Source organism: Mastomys coucha, unplaced genomic scaffold (genome assembly GCF_008632895.1).
Source record: "Mastomys coucha isolate ucsf_1 unplaced genomic scaffold, UCSF_Mcou_1 pScaffold6, whole genome shotgun sequence".
In the NCBI taxonomy this organism is placed as follows: domain Eukaryota; kingdom Metazoa; phylum Chordata; class Mammalia; order Rodentia; family Muridae; genus Mastomys; species Mastomys coucha.
In genome coordinates this window covers 84108889-84129971 of record NW_022196912.1, presented here as the reverse complement: position 1 = coordinate 84129971, position 21083 = coordinate 84108889, and the positions used below count along the sequence as shown (strand labels likewise).

At 41.5% G+C, this 21083-nt stretch overlaps 1 protein-coding gene across 4 annotated transcripts in view; it reads right to left on the bottom strand.

The window, feature by feature from the left end:
- Window positions 1–745: 745 nt before the first annotated feature.
- The window catches only part of Klhdc1 (kelch domain containing 1), a 38878-nt gene continuing 18540 nt past the window's right edge, over window positions 746–21083 (bottom strand). For all 4 annotated transcript variants that reach the window (XM_031356266.1, XM_031356267.1, XM_031356268.1 and 1 more), the window contains 5 exons: window positions 19949–20061; window positions 16725–16797; window positions 12311–12395; window positions 9783–9835; window positions 746–2228 (listed from right to left, as the gene is read on the bottom strand). In XM_031356266.1, coding sequence (XP_031212126.1) covers window positions 2042–2228; window positions 9783–9835; window positions 12311–12395; window positions 16725–16797; window positions 19949–20061 — 511 coding nt within the window. In that variant the 3' untranslated portion in view covers window positions 746–2041. The remainder of the gene's footprint in view (window positions 2229–9782; window positions 9836–12310; window positions 12396–16724; window positions 16798–19948; window positions 20062–21083) is intronic.

The window sequence follows — 21083 nt, the reverse complement described above, 5'->3', positions numbered from 1 at the left end:
GGTTTTTCGAGATAGGGTTTCTCTGTATAGCCCTGGCTGTCCTGGAACTCACTCTGTAGACCAGTATGGCCTCGAACTCAGAGATCTGCCTGCCTCTGCCTTTCAAGTGCTGGGATTAAAGGCGTATGCCACCACTGCCCGGCAAATAATATGGTTTTAAAATGGAAGCCCCACACAGGTTCATGAAAGAAACACTTGGTCACTAGATGGTGGTGATACTTTTGGCATCCATGGGAACCAGGAGGAACCCAGGAGGCAGGACCCAGCTGTTAGGGGTATGGTACTGCAGTGTGCTTCTGAATGTGTCACTGAGCCCTAGTCCCTCCTGTTTTTTGTCTATAATGAGGTGCAGACTGGGGTCCATCTCTGTGGCATAGTGTTTTGCTTCTTTTTTTTTAAAGATGTATTAATTTATTATATACAAGTACACTGTTGCTGTCTTCAGACACACCAGAAGAGGGCATCAGATCTCATTACAGATGGTTGTGAGCCACAATGTGGTTGCTGGGACTTGAACTCATGACCTCTGGAAGAGCAGTCAGTGCTCTTAACTGCTGAGTTACCTCTCCAGCCCAGTGTTCTGCCTTTTTATGGGCTAATTATATGTGTGTATTCTTAATCATAAAATGCTGATATTTAAGTTCATAATGATAATTTCCCCCAAGAAGTATATTATTTATAAAATTCATTTTCTAAATCTGTTATACAGACTAAAAATGATAAGAAAAATTAAAAATCTACACTGAAAAGTTTAAGTGTTATTTATTTGATATTGTTGTATTGTGTGCATTCTATATTTGGGCACATGTGCCACAGCATACATGTGATGGTCAGAGAATAACCTTTATGACATTGGTTCTCTCCTCCTGGCTTGTGCTGGTCCACTGGGTTGCTCAGCAAGCACTTGGCACACTGTGCCATGCTGCCAGCACCACACTGAGATGAACTCTGACTGATGTACACTGACAAAGCTGGGAGGCAATAAATCCAGACTGTGTTCAATAAATAAAGCGTAAACACAAACACAGAAATAGGAGCTTTGCACATCCAAAATACAGCATGTATAAAACACATCTACAGTTTAATGAAGTACAGTTTTCACTATAAATTATATACAATATAGAAATATACTCTCCCAGCATTTTAAAGTTCAGAAATAACTTACATGGTGACAGGCAGGGGGTGATGTCATAGATTGAACCCTTTAGTAATTAACTGTAATGGAAGGAAGACACAGAATATGAAGAAAGGGGTCTCAAAATGGCCTAAGTACCGTTTTGAGGAATGTAACAGTATGGCCTCCTTTCTGGATGGTTGTGCGAAGAGCAGCAGAAGGGCTGCCAGCGTGTGGACACGTGAACATCACGTCTGCAGAGCAGCATAGCTCAAGCAGGGTGGGGGAGGTTAGAGAATCAAAGGTACCAGATTACCACCCGACATTACTTACAAATACCACTTCAGAAACACTTTTCCCAAAGCGAAGTGTATTTTATCATGTCTCAAAAGCTAGTAATAACCCACACCCCAATATTTCAAAGCTGGTAGAAAAACCAACCTCCACCCACATGGTCATAGCGGGGTGAAGCCAGAACCAACTAAACACTCTTCCCTGCTCAACAATGTGGATGGAAAGTTCTGATGGTGCTATTTAAGGAGACACTTAGGTGATCTTAGAATATGGAAGGGAATTAGGAATATTTTTATATCTACATCCACAGTTGTGTTACAGGATTTCTGAAGATCTTAGAGCAATTTCTGATTTTCAAATGTATATAATCTTTCATGAAAAGAGTACACATTGAGTTGAGATCTGTTGATACTGTACTTATTTCCAGGATGAACACATTCTTTTACAAGCAAATCAGTAAACAAACACAGAGATAAATCTTTAACTACATCTTATTTCCATATATCCCATACCACGTAATCACATTAGCAAAACGTGTGTTTCCTGTTGGGTCCTTAAATCCAGCCCTCACTGCAGCAGAGGGAGGAATGTGTGGTCTGATGCGAATGTGCAGACACACTGGATCTAGGGGGTTCAGCAGCTACTGACCCTCGGCGGCTTATTTTCTGTCTCTTCCTTTTGGATTCTTTGTTCCTTTCGGTAATTAGCTGCAGTCCAAAATGTTATTTTTTTGAGGACTTGCTGCAGAAGTTTAGGAGGTAATAAAGATATTTGACTTTTTAAAATGATAGCATTTTTCCCAATGCAGTCAAGACATGACCTGTCAATAAAGCACAGAGAACGGTTAGCTTCTGAACCCAGATTATACAGGGCTTCCCCTCAAGTCGTGGGAGCTGAGCTGGAGCTGACGTTGGGGACGGCCTGAACGCCAGGCAAGCACTCCAGCTCGGAGCTGATCCTCTACACCCAATTCAGCATGTTCCTGTTTGTTTGGTGGTTTTTGGTTGGAAACCTTAGTTTTTAATGGTCAGGCCGAATCTCAAGCACTAGTTTTGTTGTTGTTTTTCAAATCTTTGTGCTATTTACATGTGTGTGTATCTGTGTGAATGCATGAGATTCACATGAGAGAACAAGTACCTCAGAGGCCAGAGGTGGGCATCATGTCTCCTAGGGAGAGGAACACGTTCTCCACCTGCGGCTTGTTGGCTCATGTGTGAGCTATGGACTCACTCCATAGCTAAGGCTGGCCTAAGACTTAAGGTGATCCTTTCATTATGGCCTACACACGCACCAGGGTTACAGGAGTGTGCTGTGGTGCCTGGCAAGCTAAGGATTCTTTTTTCTTTCTCAGTTAATTTTCACAAAAGTCAGTGTAAAAACTCTAGATAACAACATCTGAGCAATGTAGCCAGTGTTTGCTACGTTGTGGGTTCTTTCTTCCACCCTTCTCCATGCCTTTTCTTCCATCTTTTTGTTTGTTTATTGTTTTGTTTTTTCGAGACAGGGTTTCTCTGTGTAGTCCTGGCTGTCCTGGAACTCACTCTGTAGACCAGGCTGGCCTTGAACTCAGAAATCCACCTGCCTCTGCCTCCCAAGTGCTGGGATTAAAGGCGTGTGCCACCACTGTCCGGCTCTTCCACCTTTTCAACTCCCTAACACTAGATAGGAAAGAAAAAGAGATAGAGGGGAAAGAGGATGACATTATCCTTAGACTACTTCTTGTTAACTAGGGGCATCAAGTTCCTTGGGGCAAATTTAATATCTTATTTCTTCTTTGTACATGACTCTTAATAGTCATCAACAGCAACCAAACAACAACCCACCAACCTATCAGGATATTTATATACCCTCTGAAAAGTACCTAGAATTCTAAATGTCACACAATTGCAGAAACTATTTGCAGTTAGCAAAATCACACCTCTGCTACAACACAAGGCAAATCATAGTCACCTGCTATGGACAGTCTGAAACAGCCCCATATCCTATACCTGGGATTAAAATTAAATCGTATTCTTCTAATATTTCTGTGTTTTTTTAAAGAAACCAGGACTCCAAAATTGTCACTAGAGATAAAAATTCAAGGAAATAGAAAATGCAATTCATCATGCATAATCCTCTTTAATTAAGAGGATTCGGGGGCTGGACATCTAGCCGAATAGTAGAACACTTGCCATTATGCATGAAGCCCAAAAGAAAACCAAAAGCTGAAGTGAAACTCAGTTCTTGGGGTAGAAAAGAGGTGACATGAAAGAAGACAGAAGGGTAGATCAGCAGGCAAGTGAGTCACATGGACTTATAGAACTAGTTTGTAGTTTGTATACCAGTGATTATAAAAATAAGGGAGAGGGAGGGGTGGGACTGACAGAGATACAGTGTACTCTTGTATGAAATTCTCAAAAACAGTTAAAACTTAAAAACATGAGTAGGTACTCCTTTCCTATGTGAATTCTGATGTTGCCAAGTATGTGCAAGATGTTACACTGGAGGACATAAACTGTCACATGTGTCAGTCTTAAAAGTTATGAAATTTGTAGGCAGTGGTGGTACATGCCTTTAATGCCAGCTCTCAGGAGGCAGAGGCAGGCAGATCTCTGTGAGTTTGAGGCCAGCCTAGTTTTCAAATCAAGTTCCTGGACAGCCAGAGCTATGCAGAAAAATCCTGTCTCAAAAAAACAAACAAACAAAAAAACCCAAAAAACAAAACAAAACAAAAAACAAAACAGCTGGGCTGTGGTGGCGCATGCCTTTAATCCCGACACTTGGGAGGCAGAGGCAGGTGGATTTCTGAGTTCGAGGCCAGCCTGGTCAACAGAGTGAGTTCCAGGACAGCCAGGGCTTTATAGAGAAATGATTAAAAAAAGAGAAAAAAGAAAAAAAGAAAGAAAAAAGAAAGTGCAACTCAGTCAGTGGGTTAAATATAGCTGGAGGTCAGAGTGGGCACAGCAAGGTGTGAGGAAGAGAGACAGTGGAGGTTGGACAAGGGCAGTGGGAGCCACCAAAACATCACAGCGCCATCTCTGACCTGTCAATGTTCCTTCTTGGAATTTCTCCTGAGGGGATCTGCATGCCTTCCAAAGAGGATATCTATGACTACTTCATGCCTCAGTTTTTATAATATCCCCAAATCGCAGACATCTTAAATACCTACCATTAGTCTGGTCAATCACATCCATATAACCTTAATAGCTAACATAGACATAGAACTATTGTTGAATACATGCACAGAAATACCTATCTATTGTAAAAACAATCTATAAAACAGCATACATAATTTGCCCCATTATATATACACATATGTACATATGTGTTCTTACTGAGCCTTCCAATGTTTCTGTCTTATTCATATTTCTTTTCTCTCAGCATTTCAAAATGGCCAGTGATAAATGCCTTGACCTAACATTTAAATTAAAATAATCACATTGACTGCAGGATGGACAATCCACAGGGGTGAATAGGCATCACATAGAAAAACCACCAAGTTCTTGTCACATGCAAATGTGTGTGTGTATGAGTATGTGCTGTATGTGTGTGCACACATTCATGTGTGTGTGCCAATGCATGGGAGTTTGTAAAGAGACCAGAGGTCTCCCAGTCTTCCCAGTCACCCTCCATATTGTGGGGATGATGATTATTATCGACAAATGATGATGACGACGATGATGGTGGTGATGATGATGATGCCAATGGTGATTTTGAGACAGGGTCTCTAACTGAACCTGGAGTTCAAAAATTTGCCTAGCCTGACTGGTGGCCAGCCAGTGCCAGGGACTGGACAGTCTCCACCTGCCCAGTGCTGGGATTACAGGCACCTACTGTAGTGCCAAGCTTTTTACACTGGTGCTGGGGATCCAAACTCAGGTTCTCATGTTTGCACAGCAAGCCCTTTACTGACAGGGCTAGCTCCTTAGCCTTTATGTTCAAATTTTGACATATCAAAATGTGTTTAGCATTATTTGAGTATGAGCCCAACATGGTGGTCCAGAGCTGGTCTCCTCAGTCAGCTTCCAGGCCACCTTATTTGGATTTCTGCTCATCTTAGCCCAATCACTGAGAAGTTTGCCAGCTCACCATAAGTTTGTCTCTTTATTGATTTTAGCTTCTGTGTGGAAATGCATTTTTTTTTTTTTTTGGTGGGAACCATGCAGGAGGAACTGCAGTGGGCAAGTGAGGTCTGTGGAGACAGCGCACCGTCCTGCACAGGTGCAGCGGGTGAGCACTGCTGTGGACCACACCAGAGACTTCTCCCAGGATTGCCTCTTGCTACCGATGTGCTTTCTCATGCTTGTCATTCCCATGTTCCTTGTTTACTTGGCTTGGTGTGAGTGGACACTGGCGACCCTCACTGCCTATCGCCTGGTGTGATTACTTCCTAGGTGTTGGGAAAGCTTCCTGCAGATCAACATGAAGATGAAAGTTCTTGAGATAATGCTATTTATATGAATTAATGTATGGAATTCCTGATTTGACTTCAGTAGTATTAGGAAATTAGCTTGATTTATATAATTTTGGGAAGTTAGGGCAGTTGATAGAAGTTTAAAGTTAAAAATCAGGAATAGACTGCACCCCTAGAGCTGCATGAGTGAGAGACAGGAGTACAGGGAGCGTTCATTGATTACAAGCACAGAATTGTAGTAGCAAGAAAAATAGGCATGCCAGGCAGTGGTGGCGCATGCCTTTAATCCCAGCACTTGGGAGGCAGAGCCAGGCAGATTTCTGAGTTCGAGGCTAGCCTGGTCTACAGAGTCGAGTTCCAGGAGAGAAACCCTGTCTCAAAAAACCAAAAAACCAAACCAAACCAAACCAAAACAGGCTTGGGACAAGTTAAGGATCAAAGAAGGCATTCACTCTTGGTTAGGCCTGAGTTCCTTAATTTTGAGATGTATGGATGTGGTAAGATGTTTTTGGTGTGCACCATGAAATAGGAAGGTTATGAATAAAGAGCACACAATTTTATTATATGAACATATAACATAGGACAGATGATTAACCAGTCTAGCTGATCAAGACTTCAAAACTAAGACTAAACCTAGTTCTTACGTTATACAGACTGTTGTCAGCCAAGCATAGGAGAAACCTGCTGCTACAGACTCGGAGTGCTTAAATGTTGTTAATCAATGACTAAAGAATTCCTACTCTGGGGTTACAATGAGCTTGTGGAAAGAAAGTAGATGAGCATTGTTGAGTTAGATATAAGTTTCAAAAAAGGAATACATGATCAACAATCCTATTGTAATTTCCTCCTATGTAATGATTTTAATCTGTTTTTGAAGAATATGTTTTTATGGTGATTATTTTTAGAAAATGTGTAACTTGTGGATATGAAGTAATTTTCTTTCTAAATAGAAAAACTTTGTCTTAAGGGTTATAAAAGGGTTAAGAGAAAGGGAGCCTGCTTTTGCTTTATCCACTGTGTGTGTGTGTGTGTGTGTGTGTGTGTGTGTGTGTGAGTGTTTGTGTATATGTTTGATTTTCCCCCTTTCTTTTTCTCTAATTGATGCCTGCCATAGGCAGCAGCCCCTGTCAGCCCCTCTTAGCGTTGATCCCTGTAAGCTGCTTTCAGCACAATTACTGACATCACACTTTGCTGCCTGACTCAGTTTACCCTGTGGGGTTAAAGCTGGCCTTTGACAGCTTTTCAAATTTTTTTTCATATAAATGTTTTTCTTTGTTTTTTGAGACAGGGTTTCTCTGTGTAGCCCTGGTTGTCTTGGAACTCACTCTGTAGACCAGGGTAACCTTGAACTCAGAGATCTGCTTGTCTCTGCCTCCTGAGTATTGGGATAAAATGTGTGTGCTACCATGCCCAGCTGTTTTTCCAAAAGTTTTAAATATTTATTTGTTTTATATTATATATACATTATATATATATATATATATATATATATATATATATATATATATATATATATATGTCTGTGTGCCTGTGTGTGTTTATGTGCATCACGTGTATGCAGGTCGCCAGATTCCAGAGGAGGAAGGGGTCAAATCTTCTGGAACTGGAGTTACCATCTTGAGCTGCACATCGTGAGAGCAGGGAACTGAACTTGGCCTCCTTGTAAAACCAGCACATACACTTAGCCACTGAGACAGTTTTCTAGCCTGATTGTACTTTGCCCCCTTTTGAGAAATGGTCTTACCTTGTAGCCAAGTAGTCCTGGAGTTCACACATGGCACAGGATGGTCTTGAACCCTCAGCCACTCTCCTACCTCAGCCACTTGAGTGATGGTGCCATCCTTGGCTCCCTTACTCTGACTCTGCCCAATTCTCCAAATATTAAACCTCCTCCAGCTTTACCTTACCTTCCTATCCAGTCCAGACCATCTGCACTGCATTCTCTTGCCAGTGGCTAGGATGCCCCTCCTCTCCACTCTTCCTGTTACATCATCCTGGCCAAACTCCAAGCCTCCATCAGTTTCTCTGCACCTGGGATTAGCTGCCTTGAAAGCTGAGGTAAACCACATCTGTGCAGACACGACACCACTAGACATTAACCCCTCTCTCCGCCAAGTGTCACTGTGCCGCACAGCCTGGCCAGTGCGCTCCCAGTGAGCTCCGGAGACATCTCACATCTTCCCACTCTTCTTAGGCTCATGTCTTCTCTTTGCCTGACAACCCTCTAGCAATAAAGCTTTCTCAATGGCCTGCTCTAACTAACACATTGGTTACACTGTTTTTACACTTCCTTTTTTTCTGCACTATTTTATTCACTTTTCTGGTGATTGTGGGAACAAACCAAGGTGTCAACTCTGCAGACATCACCACTGAGCTGTGCCCTGGAGCACTACTGTGTTAGAAGTACCCTGCTCAGCCAATGTCTATTTGTTTTTCTCTATTGCTAAAATCTACTTCCTCATGACTGTCACCTGGGCGTGGGCACACACAGGTGATCCCAGCGCCTTGGAGACAGACAGCAGTGAAGTAACAGCTTCTGAGTGAAAAGGAATTCTATTATTACAATCATAATTATTTTATTGCTGTTGTCATCGCTGTTATTATTATCATTATTATTATTAGGGTGTTTTTGAAGCAGGTTTCTCTGGTTATCTATTGGTTGTCCTGTCTGTCCTGGAATTCACTCTGTAGCAAAGTTAGCATCGAACTCAAATACATCTTCCTCTGTCTCCCAAATGCCTGGATTAAAGGCACATGCACCAAGCCCAGCTTAAAATTTTCTATTTTAAGTGTATATGTGTATATACATATTATATGATATTTACCAAACATACTCTGATTTCCAGAAAGTTGAAATACAGCCCCTGCCTCCTAAGTGCTGAGATTAAAGACATGAGCCATTGTGCTCAGGCTGAACATAAATCCTGTATATTTTAATTTTAAAAATCATACTAGTCTATTGTCATGGGACAAGTTTGACTATATATTTTTCTGAGACACAGGGTCACTATGTGGCTCCTCATGGCTTAGTACTTGCTATGTAGACCAGGCTGGCCTGAACTCACAAAAGATCTGCCTGCTTCGACCTCCTGAGTGTGGGACTAAAGGCCTGTGGCCTCACATCTAGTTATTATTCTTAGGCAGATGTAAATATTTTCTTGAATTCAAGTCATGAACTACCTGTAAAATAGTGTAAGTCCCCCTCCAAGGAGGAGCAAGGAGATTATCATAGTTTCGTAGCACAGACTTTGCCTTTTCTTTGCTTAGCAGACATTTTGTATAGTTAAAGTTAAGCACTGTGGTACATGTAAGCGTGTTTGCAGCCATAGCCCTCCCCATTCCTTATTCTCCTTAGAGAAATCCTGAATCTATTACATCATGCCAAGCCTCTGGCTACCTCTCATCTACCCTTTGTCACACGAGTGTGTCCATTCCAGTTACTTCAGATACAGGAACCACACAGTGTTTGTTCCTTTGTGAATGACAGATCTCACTAGGTACATCTTAAAGGTCATTTCACTCTGTAGCTAATTGCAGAATTTCCCTGCTTTAAATTTTTCTTTAAATTTTTATTATTTAAAACATTTTTTAAATTTAAATATATCTTGATCATAGACTTCTTCTCCCTCAAGACCTTCCAGATCCTCCCCACCCCCACTGATCCAACTGTAAGTTCTTTTTCAAAAACAAAAAAAATGCCTAATACAACAATAAATCCCCTAAAACCAAACTCACTACAAGTTCACTACTGTGAACTCCACTTCTCTCCATAGTGCTGGGCTTACAGACAGCAGCTGCCACGGTCTGCTTATACAGTACGGTAGACTGTGCCCAGGACGGGAGGTAACATCAACTAAATGAATTTACAGCCCCGGAATATACACACACGTGCACACACACACACACACACACACACACACACACACACACACATATTTATATATGACATCATATATGTGTAAAAATACTGTATTTACTTACCTGAGCAGTGAATAGGGCTGTGTTTGAAAGATCAATAAATCATTACAGTGACCCTAGTCAATTAAAAAAAAAGAGGTCTTACCAAAGGTTTGAAGAAATTAACAGTACCTTAACTACAGAACACTTCTATTGTATAAGTGTAAAATAGCCAATAAATTTCTCTTTAACTAGTAACATAGATACACACAAGCACACAAGTATACAAAGCCACAGACATACATCTGCACATATATGGTTTTTCTATTTGAAAACATGAGGTATATGAATACCAAATTTCAGTAAACAAACTTTTGCCGAATCAATACCCTATATAATAATTATAAATGTGAATATGAATATGATGGGAGTTCCCTAATCCTTTCAAATAGGTATTTATAATTTCACAATTCATAATGGTAATTTTAATTTGAATTCTTACTTTGGTTTTATATATTATTTTCTTAATTACATCTTGCTTAAGATTTTTTTGTTTGTTTGTTTTTCGAGACAGGGTTTCTCTGTGTAGCCTTGGCTGTCCTGGAACTCACTCTGTAGACCAGTCTGGCCTTGAACTCAGAAATCCACCTGCCTCTGCCTCCCAAGTGCTGGGATTAAAGGCGTGCGCCACCACCGCCCGGCAAGATTTGTTTTTATTTTCTTAATTATGTGGAGGACAGAGATGCTAGGGTCTCTGTTAAGTTACAGGCAGTTGTGAACGCCTGACGTGGGTCCCAGAAACTGAACTTGAGTCTTTTGTAACAGGAGTGTGTGCTCTGAGCTGCTGAGCCATGCTCCAGCTGCTGGCTTCTGTGTCACTGTTTTAAAGGCAGGGTCTTGCTGTGCAGCGCTGGCTGCTCTGATACTATGTAGTTTAGGCTGGCCTCAAACTTCAGGCAATCCTTCTTACTTAGGTCTTCTGAGTTCAAGGACCACAGTTGTTTGCTACCATGTCTTATTCAAAACTATTATTTTAATGATAAACTTGTGTTCTACGTAGAGGATTGTTCATTTATTGTTCATTTTCATGTTTTTCTTTTCCTTCTTTTCTTCTTCCTCCTCCTCCTCTTCCTCCTCCTTCTCTTTTTAGACAGGATTTCACTGAATAGCCCTGGCTGTCCTAGAACTTGCTCTGTGGAGCAGGCTGGCCTCAAACTCAGATCACTTCCTGCCTCTGCTTCCCAAGCGCTAGGATTAAAGACATGTGGCACCACTGCCCGGTCACTGTTCACTTTTTTGTATTTTGAGAGATGGTCTCTTTATGTAGCACAAGTTGGCCTTGAGCCCTCAATTTTCCTGCCTGAACCTCTGAAGCAAGTCTATACCACCATGCCTACTTTCTAAATAAGGACTTCTAGTGCCAAGAAAAGTAAGACAAACCACAATGTTCCATTGGGAAGGGCCAATGATGGGCCTTGGGCCTAGGGCCTTGTGCACATGGGGAAGGCTTTTCCATTTAGCAGAGTCCTGGCTTTAGTGCTTTAGCAGAGCACTGTGTAAGCTGAAGATAGCTCTAGAGCCCTCACTGTACACGACTGAGCTGGTGGCCACAGACTACAAAACCATCTCTCTTTAAGGTTTGTCACTCTGTAGAATCGACCTGTGCCTAAGGACAAGAAAGGGAGCTACTGCCCTTTTGGTGGGAGTCTGGCTAGTTATCTCCCATTCCTGTTCACTCAGTCTTGATATTCTTTAGCATCCTCTGCAAACTGGAGCATTCAGTGCCTGTCCATCAGTACAGCAGGTGTGATTAGCCAGCTGCTCTGCACTTCCGATGGGGTATGAGAGAGGGAACAAGGCTCTCTAGTGTGACCTGTTGATCCCATCAGTTTTATAGCATGTTAAAGCTGCACCACTTAAAACTCAAAGCAGATGGGAAGCAGCAACAAACCCAACGGGACTCAAAGAAATAGAACCATCTCTCCCAGGGAGAAGTTAGAGGCTCAGAGGGTTAGTCAAATCCTGTCTCTTCCATTAATAAATTACACCTTTTGATCCTAGCATTAAGGAGGCAGAGGTGAGTGCATCTGGGTGAGTTTGAGGCCAGTCTGGTCTAGATAGTGAGTACAGGACAGCCAGGGCTACATAATGAGACCCTATCTCAAAACAACAACAAAAGTAATTTAAAAATTAATTCTCTGGGTGATTATTCCTATGATTACATATTTTTTATATACAGACATTTTAATACAGTTAAACTACAAGTACTCATATTGTGGTAATGCTCAGGGAGAAAGAAAAGGGAGATGGGGACATGGCTTGGAGGTTGAGTGTTAGCCATGTGTGTGAGTGCAAGGCCCTAGGTTCGAGTCCCAGCACTGAAAAGAGAAAGCCCTTTTAAAATTATTTAGGTAGTGATATTGACTGATCTTGGTCTGTAAACCTGAAGTATCCTGACATGCATCACAAACCTCTGACTTGGAAGGGCGGTCCTTCCAGACAATACTTCTGGTTCTTCTGTGCTTTGCAGTTACCATAGCAACAATATTGCTGAATAGCTGTTTGCATATTACAATACTTAGCAAAAATATTTAAATATAAGATTTGCTTACTGAATCCAAGAAAAGCAAGTTGTCTTTGCTCCCACCAAATACCATTATTTCATTTTCTTTTCCCAGACAGGCTGTGTGCCATAACCTATGACAGAAAAGCATAAGCAGAATGAGACACTGTGAGGGAAGAGCGTGTACATACAGAACATAATTCCAAAGCACACACGCTGAAAGGTATCTTTTAATGGGTTCTCTTCAGTCCACTACATCATGTGCCAGTTAGAGAGAATTCCCAGTAATCCATCTCAGAGCCCAGCTTTGCTCAACCCTTTATCTGATACATATTCTTGAAATGAGTTTTAAAGGACCCTCAGGAGAGACGGGCACCTGTCCCAACTCTTTTGGGGCCCCTATGTCACTTCCTGTCATGTTTGCCCTTTTTTCCTGTTCTGGGACCCATCAGCTGACAAACACACATGAAATCCCCCTCATATTTCTACCTTAAACCCATCACTCTGGGTACAGAATACCATAATGGGTTCCTCGGTTTTTCCATCTCTCATCTCACCCAGCTTCAGACAGTATTTTAAATTCAAAAAGTTTTAAGTGGTTCCTAGTATCTGCACACACACACAGGGTGTGGTGAAATGGCCTGGCTTGAGTGTGCAGTGGTTAAACTGGGCAACCAGCACTTTTGTCCCTCAAACATTTATCAGTTCTGTCTCAGGAATCTCCAGGTTTGTCTCTTTTAAATATTTTGGACTCTATTGCAGATCTGTGAGTGGTTTGGTTTTGTTTCAGTACTAGGGGCTAAACCCGAGGCCTATATATGTGGCAATCCCTTTCCTACTGATTCCAGCCCTATGGTAAATTGTCATAATCCACTGTTGTCTTGGGAACGTCCTGATCAGGACATATCTCTGCTGGAAGAGCTGGTTCTTCTGGTCTAATAGTTTTGATCAACAACTATTTTTCTCTACAAAGCTTAGTTTTTGCCTTTCCACAGATGAGCCTTCCCTTTTCCCCAACTCCACTGACCCTAAGGTATAAAAGCTCCAGGCCTTTGCTCATTTTTCCTTAAGCTTAGGTTAAGTTACTCCTTCACAGGCTCCACCCCCAGGAACTGCTCCAAATTACCCATGCAAACTGGTTCTGCTCAAATCCTTGACATTGGCTTGCTCACTTTATACTGTCCTAACTTACATTTGAAGATCAGCTGCTCTATATGCTATTGGACGTTTGTCTTCTAGCTCCCTACAAGCCTGAAGTCTGTGAGGTCAGAAATGGCCACAGTGGTGTGCTGGAACTGGGTCACTGGCTATTTGAAGCCGATTTTGCGAATCTCCTTCCAGCTTCAGGTTCAGTGACATCACGTTGGTAGCTTGGTATCGGTCATGGTGGGAGTTTATACACCTTGGAAATCAGCAAATGCTATGCATTAGGTGCTCTTGCCTTCAGGAGTGGCTGTAAGGCTCACACCAGTGCACCACTGCAACTTGAGTATTCTAATGCCCCCTTCCAAAGATGCCCAGAATGGGACTTTGCACCCAGTAGGTACTCCAAAACTTTTGATTAGCAAAAACAAATACATGAAAAGATTAATTTATTCATTCATTAAATATACAAACTACCTCATGAATGAGTAGAGAGTATCTAGTGCTATCTGGGAAATGGATAGATAGTTCACACCTATCTCAAATTTCTTATTATTTACCAAAACAATTGTATTGCTTTATAAAGTTCAATATTTCCATAGGCTCTAGCTCTTAGAAAAACTATGCAGGTAAATTTTCAATTTTATAAGACAAATTTAGAATTTTACAAAGTCATTATTTTGACTTTAATAGAGCCCTGTATTTTTCTTTTTTAAAAAGGAGGGGGGGTGTCTTTCTGTGTAGACCAGGCTGACCTGGAATTTGCTATGCCCGCCTCTTCCTCCCAAGCACTGGATTACAGGTGGGTACCACCATAGCTAGCTTCTGTTGAAGCAGGGTTTCATATATCTCAGAGCAGGCTGGCCTGGAACTCGCTGTGCATCTCAGGCTGCCCTTAGATCCCTGCCTGGCATCCTGATTTAGGGTGCTTTTCATAATAGAACAAATTACAGAAGCATAGTCACCCAAAATAACAATATATTTCATGTATTTACTATTGAATAGTTTATTTTTATACATTTATCCCTTTTACTTAAACCCCACAAGTGCAAACAGCAGGACTCTGCACACGTCTTCAATCCCACACACACTCAGTGACCAATGCACACGTGACCCAGGGTGGAGCATGAGAGCTGTTGTTTGGTAAATACTCTGCCCAGGTCTCTAGGTCACCTGCTGGAGTGGAGACTGGTATAAATTTTCAGCAGGAACCCAGATAATGTCAAGGGGGTGGGCATGGGATTAGAGAGAGGTTAGGCACAGGAGACAAAAAAAAAAAATACTGTTCTCATTCATGGGAAGGACTGAGTTAATTTCCAGGAGAGAAGCCATGGGAATTATGGGTAATGCTGTCAGTATTAAGGGGATGTGACAGGACTTAGGCTCTTCAGGCCAGCACTTTCTATGACATCTTTACAGATACATTCATTCCTCACAGCTCTACAGAGGGTCACATAACCAGGCATACATTCACATACAGTGAGGCCTGGAGAACAGAGCGCTTCCCTTCATTGTTTCATCACAGGACAGTGTGTCTCAAGCAGGATGCTCCCAGGCATCACAACACACAGGGCATGCCTAGCAACAGTGAGCTGCTCCCTTGAAAATGTCAACAGTGCTGAGTCCAAGGACCCCTAGCACTCTAAGAGAAGACTGGCAGCTGTCATTTCACATGGTATGTGACCTCACTCATCACTTTCATTCAAACCACACACACATAGAGTTCTCCTTACAGTCAGCTCTACCCCATCTGGTCTCCTCCACCTCATACCTGAAGGCAGATCTGCCTCTGTCTTATCTGCCTGAGGGGAACTCGGGCCTGGACTTCATCTCCGAAGAACACTGGAAAGCCTTTCCTGCCTTGATTTTGGTGGCATCTAGCTTGCAACCTGACGTTCTCTACAGACTGACAGTTCTGTCCTCTCAGCTGCTCTACACTTATGACCTGAACATTCTAACAAAGCATGGACAGGACATGTCAGCTCAGGCAAAGACAGCGTGGCACACAGCTCTAGCTCTAACTAACAGTATTGATAACAGTTCTGCTCTAATTACATAGTAAGGCTTGAAATGGAAGTCAGAAAACTTTAAATTAAACATATTTACTACCACTGTCATCCATAATTAATGTATTTGTAAAACTGGAAAAAAAGAAACCCTAGGAGAGACTAGGAGCCCCTCCTGTCCCAGGTGACGACATGCATTGCGTGTCCTCAGTGACTTTGTAAAGACAAAAGCTAAGCAGCAGCTGAACGTGAAAGCTGTCTCAATAAAATTTTTTGAATTAAGCAAATATCTTTCAAAAGAGCTACACATGTTAATATATTCTAATGAAGTTTTAGACATAAAAATATAAGAATAGCATATGCAGCTATGGTGGTTTCTAAACCAGTATTAGTATAGATGTACATATGAATACTTAAGTCATTTTCTGAAGTAAGCTATTAATTATCATTTGTTTAACAACAGAAAGATACATCTTAAGTTAACACTAACACAAACAATCTGGAGCAAGGTCACTTCTGAAATACATTCCAGGAGACAATATGCAGTCTGCAGATGACCTATAGCATGCTAGATCTGAAATTCCTATGAGGACATATTCATTAAACTAGTCAATTAAAGTGAAAAATTATTATAGCAGTATTTGGTTTTCTTTAATAATAGCATATTGTTTCCACAATATTTATTCTATAATATACATCAAATAAGTAGCATTTTAAAATATTCACATTAATGAATATATCACACTGCTGTTTATTTTGAGACAAGGTTTCATGTAGCTCAGGCAACCCTGAACTCACTATATAGATAACAATGACCTTAAGGTCTTAGTCATCCTTCCTGTATTTCCCAAAAGCTGGGATAACAAGGAGGGACTATCATGCCCTGCTCAGACTGTTGATAAGGAAAAAAAATCATGTCTCTACATAGCATGAACACAAATATCCCAATAAATTGCTTTAAATGTCTTCTAAAAATAACCATGATTAAAGCTAACCCTATTCTTATCTATTTATTAAAAAGAGTAACATTGGAAATAGATCTTATAACAGGTTTTAAATTAATTTGTGCTTTTTTATAATTATTGGACAAACATATATTTAGCTGAAAGTAGCATTGTCAATTGTGCAACTATGGATAAAAAGAAGATAAGTCATTTCCAATAAACATAATCAAAATAATTAATGTAGTTAATTGACATGAGGCTAATTTGAAAAGTAACTTTCTGTTGCTTATTGTTTCCTTACAAACACTATGTATTCTGTTCTAAATCTTAAAGCTTTACAAACTCTCAACTGTTTTACTTTAGGGCTTACCTGGGCCTGGTGTAAGGTAAATGTCTAAGTTGTTTCCAACAGTTTGTTGTTATATTATGAATCCAGCCATCACCTGCAATATTGGGACAGTTCAGAAATTATGATTAGGCCTTTGGGATATAATTTTATTTTTTTTCAAGGTTTATCACCTTAATTTGTATTATTATCTTGGGTGAGCTTGCAAATTTTTCATAAACACTTTAAACACTCTCATAAATATCATAAACATTTAAACATTTACAATATGAGGACCCCCCACATCCTAGAAGCAACAGCTATCAAGGTTTATGGCTTTTAGTAAAATCTGAGGCCCTGGTTCAATCTCAGCACCAAAAAGAAGAAAGATGGGAGACACAGGAAGGAGGAAGAGACAAAAGAAACAAACTTTGCCACATGTGCTATCTGCCGCTATGTGGTTCTTGTTGAATTGTTAAATCCTAGATCTTGTATCGTTCTCCCCGTAGACACTTCAATATATGTTGCTAAGCGGTGTGGACAGTTTTCATATAGCTGTGGATATGCAACAAAATGAAATGTTATAGTGTCCATGCAAACAAAGCTTGATTTTAGTCTATAAGGAAGGAAGGGTTAGCTCACTCAGTGTCCCAAATGCTAATCAAAAATAGCAATCATGAGGCTGGAGAGCTGACTCAGCAGTTAAGAACACTAACTGTGATGCCCAGGATCAGAGGTGAGGAGGATATAACATCTGTCCCAACACTGGGAGTAACTGGGACCAGCAGGATCAGGCACACAGGAACTCTGCCAGCCCAGTGGCTCAGGTTCCTTCAGGTCCCAGCAACACCCAGAGGAATCTCCACTCCCAGGCGCTCTAATACAGCCAGGATCAGAGGTAAGGAGGACACAACATCTGTCCGGGAGTAATTGGAACCAGCAGGACCCAGGCACATAGGAACTCTGTCAGCCCAGTGGCTTGGGTTGCTTTGGGTCTGTCTGGGCAGGCTGGTGCCCTGAGCAGACCTTGGGTGCAAACTCTGCAGCCAGTCCTACAACACCCAGAGGAAGTTCCACTCCTAGGTGCTCTAACAAGCCCAGGGTCACAGGATCACAGAGACAGCTTGACTCTGAGGAGTTCTGATACAACCAGGATCACAGGAAGGACAGACTCCAGTCAGATTTAGCAAGGGCAGGTAGCAGTAGAGATAACCAGATGATGCGGGGCAAGCATAAGAATATAAGCAACACAAACCAAGGTTAATTGGCATCATCAGAACCCAATACCAGTGGTATGTAAAATTTCTAAATGAAAAATATCTATACTCATAGAAAGATTTTTGTTAAGGCCCATAAGATGGCTCTGCAGGTAAATGTACCTGCTGCTAAGACTGGAGCATAGATCATCTAGGCGAAGAGAAGTTACTCCTGAAAGTTGTCCTCTTGTTTCTACACCCAGGTTCTGGCATGTGTGTGCATACACACACACACACACACACACACACACACACACACACACACACACAAATAAATAAATAAATAAAATGGAAAAAATAATTTGATTAAGAAAATACTCTAACATGTCAAAGCTAGCCATACACACTTTGGTCATTTGTGTGCCCTGATGCTACAATTTTCTGCTTAGAAAAAAAGCCCAACTTCATTAGGAAACTCATAGCTCTTAGAACAAGCAGTGACAGGAGTTACAGACTTCTAGGCCAACCAGACAGCTTAGTGGGTAGCAGCGCTTGCTGCCCCGACCCGCTGTCCTGGTCAAAATGGCAGGAGATATCTGACTCCCACAAGCTGTTCTATGACCTCAATGTGTCAATGGGGTGTGTGTGCAGGTGCAAACACACACATATATACACATACAAGCAATCTGTACATAAGTGAATAAATAAATGTAAAACAAACAAAAAAAATTACCAGCTAGAGGAGTTACAGATTCTGTTGAACACTTTGTAGTTCTAAAACAGAAAAAACTGGCCTAGCTAGACAGTGGTGGCACACACCCTTAATCCCAGCACTTGGGAGGCAGAGGCAGGCAGATTTGTGAGTTTGAGGTCAGCCTGGTCTACAGAGTGAGTTCCATTACAGCCAGGGCTATACAGAGAAACCCTGTCTCGAAAAACCAAAACCAAAAAAACCAAAAAAACAAAAAAACAAAAAAAAAAACAAAAAAAACCCCCAAAACCCAACAACAACAACAACAACTGTCCTTCCTTCCACTGCTGCATTTCCAGCCTCAGGGAAAGCTGTCCTTCAGTCTAGTTTACAGTACAATAAGCATCTACACAAAAAATCAGGACACAGACTCACAGGATGTGGGATTGGAAAAGAGCTTTGATTTTTTTCTTTTTCCTGTCCTAGGGCCATGACCTTGCACGTTCAAAACAAAACTCAACCTGTGAGCTATGACCCAGCCCCATCACATCAGGTCATAGTGTAAGCATGTAGTTAGCGACACAGGGAGGAAAGAATGACTTCGGTATAAGTACAAAATACAATAAATCAAAAAATGAGCCAGGTGTGGTGGGCACACCTTTAATCCCAGTGCTCCAGAGGCAGAGGCCGGCAGATTTCTGAGTTTGTGTCCAGCCTGGTCTACAGAGTGAGTTGCAGGACAGCAAAACAACATAGGGAGACAACCGTGTCTACAACACAAAACAAGAGATTGGAGAAGTGATAGTGATGACTCAGTAGTTCAGAGCACTGCTGCTTCTGCAGAGTATCCAGGTTCAATTCCCAGTTCCTACAAGACTGCTCACAACCACCAGTAACTCTAATTCCAAGGGATGGAGTACTTCTGGCCTATATGGGCACTGCATATACATGGCATAAACATACATGCTGGCAAAACACCTATACATAGAAAGTAAAAAAAAAAATTTAAAAAAATCAATTAATTTTTCGATTAAACAAAATCAAACAAACAAACAATCCAAGATAATGGGGCCAGCAAGATGATGGCTCAGCAGGGAAGGTACCTGCTGCCCAGCATGATGAATTGAGGTTCATCCCTGGGACCCGCGTGGTAGGAGAGGACCAACTCTCACTTCTCCTGTCTTCTACACGTGCACTGTGGAACATCTATGCATATATGCACACACTCTCACACACATTAGCAGGAAGACTGTAAAGCAGTGCTTAGCCATCCCTGCCCATAAGACGCCCCTCACTACCACACTTGGCTCCCACACTCCCATCCTTTCCCAGATGCCTGGGTAAAGGAGGTAAAGACTGTATGCCAAGCTGTACAGACTTACTTAGTGGAATATTATCTGCACTTAGTCCACCAAATAGGAAAAGCTTATCGTCAGCTATTGCTGTTAAAGTGTGCCACGACCGGTGTTTGGGGCTTTCTCCATGAATAGAAATCCTGTAGCAAGGGATAAAAAATTAAAATCCAACTTTGAATTAATCAAAATGAAAGATAATTTTTTTTTTTTTTTTTTGGATTTTTTGTTTTTTTGAGACAGGGTTTCTCTGTGTAACCTTGGCTGTCCTGAAACTCACTCTGTAGACCAGGCTGGCCTCGAACTCAGAAATCTGCCGCCTCTGTCTCCCAAATGCTGGGATTAAAGGCGTGCGCCACCACCGCCCGGCAAAATGAAAGAATTTTGATCTTCCCAAGACAGTGTCAGCATGTAGCCAGGCTGGCCCCTGGGTCACAATGCTCCTGCCTTGCCATGTGTTCACCACTACAGTCACCTCAGATCTTAAAGGGAAAGCTGAGCTGGGGCATGGAGGTGCACACTTGTAATCCCAGCACCCAAGAGGCTGAAATAAGACAATGTATTTGAGGCTAGCCTGGGCTACACAGTGACTTCAAAATCAGTCGGAGCTACATACAGAATTTTTGCTAGGAAAAAAAAGGGAGGAGGGGAGAAACATGAAGTAGGGATGGAAGAAGAAAGGAAGGAAGGAGAGGGAAGGGAAGGGAAAGAAGAGGAAGGAAGGGAAATATTTTAGTTATAAATCATATGTTCAGAGTCACTCAGTAGACCAGACTGGCCTCAGACTCATGAGATCTGCCTGGCTCTGCCTCCTGAGAGCTCGGAGAAAGGTGTGCCCTGCTGCACTGGCTCCACTGTGTCTATCCAGCACACTGTAGACCACCTAGGAAAACTTCTACCAAGTGTGCTGGCACTTTCACTGAAAGTCTGTGGCAAGACAACCTGGAGTTCAAGGTCAGCCTGGGCTACTCGCTGAGATTCTGTTTTGGAAGGAAGGAAGGGAGGAAGGAAGGAAAGAAGGAAGGAAGGAAGGAAATTAAAATTTCATATTTTTTGTTTAGAAATATATATAATATTACAATATATTATTATTATATATTATATTATATATAATTTAATAATATATTATACAATATGTAATTATATAATATATCAATGATATAAT